The sequence below is a fragment of the Aricia agestis genome, chromosome Z, assembly GCF_905147365.1.
Source record: "Aricia agestis chromosome Z, ilAriAges1.1, whole genome shotgun sequence".
NCBI lineage: Eukaryota > Metazoa > Arthropoda > Insecta > Lepidoptera > Lycaenidae > Aricia > Aricia agestis.
Genome location: NC_056428.1, coordinates 38,773,796 through 38,781,727, shown reverse-complemented (window position 1 = coordinate 38,781,727; position 7,932 = coordinate 38,773,796). Strand labels below are relative to the sequence as shown.

General features: G+C 37.4%; 1 protein-coding gene across 1 annotated transcript; it reads left to right on the top strand.

The window, feature by feature from the left end:
- Positions 1-788: 788 nt before the first annotated feature.
- On the top strand, positions 789-7,932 carry LOC121738518 (protein henna-like). Its single transcript, XM_042130635.1, has 6 exons — positions 789-913; positions 4,309-4,609; positions 4,818-5,177; positions 5,408-5,670; positions 6,407-6,636; positions 7,311-7,932. Exons 1-6 carry the CDS (start codon positions 863-865, stop codon positions 7,468-7,470), a joined length of 1,365 nt encoding a protein of 454 aa, XP_041986569.1. The 5' UTR covers positions 789-862; the 3' UTR covers positions 7,471-7,932.

Sequence of the window (7,932 nt, the reverse complement as noted above, 5' to 3'; positions counted from 1 at the left end):
CATTAAAAAAAATATTAGAAGAGTACTAAATTCTAGCACAAGAGAAACAGGACTAAAAGTACAGATAACAGAGTACCTACTAATTAATGAGCAGTGAAACTAAATACAAATACTGGCTTTCTGGTTCGGCTAGTGTTTCAATAGTTGCACACCGGTATTTTAAGATCATTTTTATTTCTTTTTCTGTAGAATAACGAAGTTTGTTCCTTATTTTGGAGGTTGCGGTCATCTTTAGGTATGTAAAGAAAGGTCTGGAAATATTTAGTTATGGCATAGCTGTTATCGTGGGCTTTGAGAAAGAATAGTAACGAAAAAACCCTAACAATCCCAAGCACAAGTGTTGCGCCGTCTTGCGTGACTGTACGCTTGCGACTAGACGTAAAGTGCTCCAAAGCTGCTGGTAAAGGAAAACTATTTAAAAAATGTCGTTTTTGTATGATGGCAGCGTTAGTTCCTTTTTTTCGGCACGTTCGTTTAAAGCGTGTCGCGCTGCTGGTAAAGGAGAACTGTCAAAAATGACGTTTTTGTAAGCCTTGTCGAGCTCTATGCGAATTGTAATTGTATAAGTTGATAAAAATGCTATGCAAACACAAAAATGAAGCTGCCGCGGCAATCACAGAGTGCCAGAAGCTATTTCCTTCTGGAGCTATAACAGGCTACATTTACTAACTTCGATTGCGTACAATGTTTTCCAGTGGGCCTCTGATAACGTGTACGTGAGTACTCGACTTTATAGGCCTCAACCCCGCAACCTACGTCACTACTCGTCCAGCATATATACGAGGCACGACAGAATACGTCATTTCTATCGTCGAAGCTACGCGCGAGTGTTGTCATCTCCTTTTGCAAGTCGGTTAAGAAAATGGATATACAAGTAAAAGAAGAGCAGCTTTCGAGTTCGCCACCTGATAAGGTATTTTTGTAACACACCAGCTATGTGGCAGATATTTTTTGCATTCTATCGAGCGGAAATTCTATAATTTAATAATTACAGCTATATTTTGTATCAGGTGCACTCAGCTCTCATTAAAGTTGAAATTCGAATTTATTATATATTTCTTTACTGTACATGTAATGTAGGAATTTTTTACATTACAAGAACTAAAAATACAACGAAAATTCCTAAGTGAAAGAAGCAAACGCCCTTGCCCCTTAGCGGTCTCTACCTTAATATTAATTAAGGTAGAGACCGCTGAGAAATACCGGAGAAATACCACGCGCTCACAGAAAACCGGCGTGAAACAGCGCTTGCGCTGTGTTTCGCCGAGTGAGTGAGTTTACCGGAGGCCCACCGCCCAATCCCCTACCCTAATTCTCTTCCCTACCCTCCCCTGCCATATTACCCTATTCCTTCTTAAAATGATAGCAACGCAACTGTAGCTCTTCTGATGTTGCGAGTGTCCATGGGCGACGGAAGTTGCTTTCCATCAGGTGACCCGTTTGCTCGTTTCATATTCTTTGATTTATTTCAATTGATTGTGTTGATCTTTTTGATTTTTTTACATCATCAGGTTTTTTTAATAAAGCACAAAAATACTTAGTTTTTTCGTATACCATCAATAAATTGCCCAATACATATTTGGTTTCTCTGAGATGAATTTATTTAATTTAAATAATCAAATAAAATAAAATAATAATGTGTAACAAATAGTAATGATAAATAATCAAATTAAATTAAATAATTTACTATTTTATAATTTACGAGCTTTTGCCGGCGGCTTCGCTCGCGTTAAAAAGTATTATTATATACAAACTTTCATCCCCTATTTGAACCCCTTGGGGTTGGAATTTATCAAAATCCTTTCTTAGCGGATGCCTACGTCATAACAATATCTACCTGCATGCCAAATTTCAGCCCGATCCATCCAGTTGTTTGGGCTGTGCGTTGATAGATCACTATGTCAATCAGTCAGTCACCTTTGAGTTTTATATATATAGATATATTATGTATAGATATTTTGAGCTTGAATGGTACTAAAATCTGCGCTGCGGTATGAATCGACTAATTCAAAAAAGGTCTTCGCTGTTTCGGACGCCGGTATGAAACTGGCAATTCAAAAACAGTACTTCGCTTTTTCATACCGTGGTATGAAAAATATGTGGTATAAAAAAGGGAAGGACCCTCGATGTCTGTCTGTCTCCAGGCTGTATATCGAGAACGGTGATAGCTAGAGAGTTGAAATTTTCACAGATTGTGTATTTCTGTTGCTGCTATAACAACAAATACTTAGTAAAAATAAAATATTTAAAGGGGCTCCTATACAACAAACTTCATTTTTTTGGCATTATTTGCTCTGTATCAATAATGGCAGCAGATATGCACTTGATATTTTCACGAAGGTGAAATATATGTCTACTTTAATAATTAATAATAATAACAAAATAAAATAAAAATTTATGGGGGCCTCCCATATAAAAAACACAATGATGGTACGATACCCTTCGTGCGCGAGTCCAACTCGCACTTGGCCGATTATTTACATTTACATGTTTTTGTAAATGTAAATAATCGGTTTTTGTAAATGTAAAAAAAATGTTTTTGGTGGGATCGGATTTATCAAACTTCTACAAAATTGGTTTAGCAGTTCTAACGTGAAGAGGTAGGTAATAGACATACAGAGTGCAGACACACTTTCACATAAAGAAGGACATCTGTGTGTCTCAAAGTAGGTCTCAAGATATGTTATATTGTAGCAAAACAAAAAAGAATTGTGAATGTCAGCCAACTCACACTAAGAGGGCGAATAAAGCAAAAAAATCAATCATCGTCCTTCTCTCTTTCCACCTACGCCCGTCTTTCATATGCCAGGTGAAAAAGAACAACGCGGAATCAGCGCCAAGTTAGTTTTTTCTTAATAACTCTATAAAATATACAACATTTTAAAATCCGCTAATACAGTCCCTCGGCAATAGAATTTTATATTATTTATTAAAATCTTGACTCAGTTGAATGCACCGTTTTGAAAAGAAATGAAATATTCTTGAAATTTAGATGCATCTATGTCTTTTTTTCTATCGTGTTATCGCCAGAAGAGACCATCACAAATATATAATACTCGTAGTAGTAGTTATCTATGTTTCAAAAATGAAACAATTCGAAGCTTACTTATCAAGTTTAATAATCGGCCAGTGCGAGTCGGACTCGCGCACCAAGGGTTCCGTAATAGAGAAGAAAGAGGCCAAAAGTTGTGTTTTTGTATGGGAGCCCCCCTTAAAATTTTAATTTAATTTTAATTTTATTATTATTTATTAAAGTAAGCACACATATTATAATTGAGAATTCTGTGAAAATTTCAACTGCCTGTCTCTTGTCATTTCTGATATCGAGCAAAAAAGGCAAAAAAAAAACACGTTTGTTGTATGGGACCCCCCTTAAATGACTCTAGCTATAGCGGTTCTTGAGATACAGCCTGGAGACAGACAGGTGGACAGACAGAGGCACAGACATCGAAGTCTCAGTAATAGGGTCCCGTTTTTACTCTTTGGGTACGGAGCTCTAAAAATGAATTATAAGATCATCTATTTTGCTTTAGTCGCTCCCATAAAAACAAAAGTTTGAGTAGCCTCATACACTCGGAAAATATTAACAAGGAAAACAGATAGCTTCTCAACATACTTACATGTTTTTTAGATTTTAAGAAGGTATCTGTTTTTCTCGTGATCGATGGGTTTTCGTTAATTCTTCTTTTATTTAGCGCGTTTCGCGCGGGCCATAATATCTAGTTATCTAATATTATATTAATGTTTCAAATGATGCAAACATATCAACAGTTACAAATTACAAGCAATTAAATGTTATCATTGGTTTAAAAACACGCGTAATTTGTGCATCGACAATACCGGGGTTATCTCAGAGTTATTAGTCAAATGATATTGCAAAATGGAACGCCTTATATTGATAAGTATTATTTTCATACGTCTTAGATATTTAGCTATTATAGGTTTTATAGTATAGATCAAATTAAAAAAGAATTTGAATACTCTATGATTGTATTTCTTCTAGCGTTGAAAATTAATAACGAAGTTATATTCTCATCTATTATTAATATGTTTTGATGGGTAGGTCTTTAAAATCGGTGTTTATAAACACTGATACCAACCACAAAGTATTGTGGGTGCAAGTCACTACCAACTAGGTTATAAACTAAATTAAGTGAACAAGAAACTACCAAGTTAACGTGTATATTTATTTACGTTGCGTAGCCGCAGCCGCATATATAGTCCATACTTCTTTTAGATTTAAAAGAATTAAATAAAGAAAAGGTACTTTAGCTTTCCTTTGCAATAACGTTTGATATTGCTTTGCAGCCCAAACTCAAGGAGGGGAACTACATAGCTGAAGGCAGGGACTCCAACAGAACAACTTGGCTACTGTTCTCCCCAGCGACCCGGGATGAAGCCGGCTCCCTCGCCAAGTTCTTGAGCGTCTTCTCCTCTTATGGAGTCAATCTCAGCCACATCGAGTCCAGATCTTCTGCTAGACGCCCAGGGTACGAGTTCATGGTGGAATGTGAGCACGGCTCCGGAGATTTTGCGGCCGCTGTCGCGAAGCTGCAGAACAGCACTGGATACCTGAACATCATTTCGCGGAATTACAAGGACAACCGATGTAAGTTTAGGAAAACTAGTTGTATCATATTTTTCATTTACATAGTATCTAATACGTATTTAGCTATTCAACGATTATTATAACTAAGTAAGACACACACATACATTTTGTAAACAATATCTGATGATATATTGAAATCATATTTACCCTCTCGAAATACTCATCAATATTATTCAAAACTTATCGTTCTAAAATTGTATTCTTTCAGCTGTTGTGCCCTGGTTCCCGAGACGTATCAGAGATTTGGACAGGTTCGCTAACCAGATCCTCTCATATGGCGCTGAGCTTGACTCAGACCACCCTGGCTTCACCGACCCAGTGTATCGTGCTAGAAGGAAGTACTTTGCTGACATTGCCTACAACTACAAACACGGTCAGCCGTTACCCCATGTGGACTACACCAAAGAGGAAATAGCAACCTGGGGCCAAGTATTCAGGAAACTAGTAGAATTGTACCCAACCCACGCCTGTAAGGAACATAACCACGTGTTCCCACTTCTGATCGAAAACTGTGGGTATAGGGAAGATAATATACCACAGCTTCAAGACGTCTCCAATTTCTTGAAAGGTACGTTTGTTTCTTCTTAAAATCGTTAGTCAGAAGCTGGTAAAAAGGCTTAGGTCTTAGGATTTTAATTGATGTGTCATGAATTGTAAAATAATTAAAGAGAGTCTGCTTAAGATAGATTTTACCAACAGTCATTTGGTGACATCTATGTCTAACCAGCTAAAATTTAACATAGCCGCACTTCTAGTCCTAACAGATACATTTGAATACTCATGTTTAATCTTTTTTAGATTGTACCGGTTTCACTCTCCGACCAGTTGCCGGTCTGCTCTCCTCCCGAGACTTCCTGGCTGGCCTAGCATTCAGGGTATTCCACAGCACCCAGTACATCAGACATCACTCCAGGCCTCTCTACACACCGGAGCCTGATGTTTGCCACGAGCTACTTGGTCATGCACCTCTCTTCGCAGATCCGGCGTTCGCGCAGTTCTCGCAGGAAATTGGACTCGCGTCTTTGGGAGCTCCTGATGATTATATCGAGAAATTGGCTACAGTAAGTCAATATTTTTTGTATGTGTTTCTTTAAAAGTTACTTGTATCCCCCAATTCTACTACGTATTTGGATGTGACATTACCGCTTCGTTCCTTATCCGATCCAATCCGTTTTATAATAAAATGGTATTTTCATAAATTGCCCAACCGCAACGTTTATGTCACGTTTTTTTATACGTGGGAGAGCCATGCTTCGGCACGAATAGGTCGGCTCGACCGGAGAAATACCACGTCCTCACAGAAAACCGACGTGAAACGGCGCTTGCGCTGTGTTTCGCTGAGTGAGTTTACCGGAGGCCCAATCCCCTACCCTATTCCCTTCCCTACCCTCCCCTATTCCCTTCCCTTCCCATCCCTACCCTCCCCTTTTATTCCTATTTTTTATAGGAATAAAAGGTGATGGTAATTCCTATTATTACCCTTATTCCCTCTTAAAAGGCCGGCAACGCACTTGCAGCTCTTCTGATGCTGCGAGTGTCCATGGGCGACGGAAGTTGCTTTCCATTAGGTGACCCGTTAACTCGTTTGCCCCTTTATTTCAGTAAAAAAAAAGTATGACATTATGTACATATGTTATAAGGATACTATACTATTTGCTGTGTGATATAAAGCGGAGTGGATTGCACAAGGAACCAAGCTGATTTGTAATATATTATGTTAACAGCTACACTATAGCCTTGAAGTTGTACAATTTCCTGCTTTATATGTCGTTTCTCTAACTCCTTTCTCTCTTCCAGTGTTTCTGGTTCACTGTTGAGTTTGGGTTGTGTCGTCAAGATGGCCAGCTAAAAGCATACGGCGCTGGTCTTCTCTCATCGTTCGGTGAACTTCAATACTGCCTCACAGACAAGCCACAACTTAAGGATTTCGAGCCTGAGATTACTGGACAACAGAAATATCCTATAACAGAATACCAGCCTATCTACTTCGTCGCTAACAGCTTCGAAAACGCAAAGGAGAAGATGATGTAAGCATTTTATCATTTTTATTCTTAAAAGCCGTGTGTAAACTGCCGCATCAGATATGAATTTTAATTACTTAATTGTAATTAAATTAAGATTTTGAAATAAGCATACATTATCTGTCAAACTCTACATTAATTTGAAGTTTCATTAAAAGTCTAACCACCGTACTCAGAGACATTTAATTACGATTAACCTTCGATTTAATGAAGAGTTTGACAGATAATGTATGGGGTTTATGTCAACATTTTGAATTAATTACAATTAACTAATTAATGTTCCACTCTGAGTGCGGCAGTTTGAGCGCGGCCGTTAGTCTAGAATTTATATAGGTTATATTCCGTGATCACCCAGAGGTTACCGTGCCGGAAATATGAATTTTCCTTGATAGAAACTGTTCAATTGCACTGTCCTTTTCTGAGAATATTTTACAAAGTTTTACAAATTCTGTTACATACAGACTTAATTATGTACTTTTTTATTATTTATTATTTTGGCTAACTAAAGCTATGAGGAGCCAAAACCTCAATTATACTTCAACAGTCAACTCCCTTGTAGCCAATGATCAATTAGGCACTTTATAAATCTTATGGGAGACTCTATTGTTTCCGCATTTTCTAGATAATTGCTATGCTTTGTCATTTTATGTGTTAAGGGAAAATATTTCTTGAATTTCCAGAAAATTTGCTCAAACAATCCCTCGTGATTTTGGTGTCCGGTACAACCCTTACACACAAAGTATTGATCTTCTGGATTCTACAAAGCAGATGAAGGACCTTCTACGTCAGGTACACCAGGAGATGGACCTCCTTCTGACCACCATGGAGAAACTAACATAGTATTTTACCTCTGTTCAATAAGCGTTTTAGTTGTAAACATTTATACTCTTATTAATAAAAATTATAACTCTTTTGTTCTTGTCTAGGATGATGGTAAAGACGCCTGATAGACCTAGGTTAATTATTTTTATTAGTAAGGGGCTTTGAATTATATGCCATTATTATTAAGTCATGACTCATGGTGCATATTTTGTACTACACGTTAAATTGACCATGGTCCAAGCCAGGAACTAAGATAATAAGTAATAACATAAGGTTTGTTACTTTTTATACAAGTTGACATTATTTTTTTTTCTGACCTTACTCGTAGTAGGACCTCATAATAAACTTCTAAACCTCCTTTTACTTAATTAACAGTAAACTGAAGCCATAATTTTGTCAGATCAAATTGATCTAAAACAGACTAAGTTGTAAGTACCATCGAGGAAATTGATTCCTAGGCAGTTGACAGACCAACGTCAT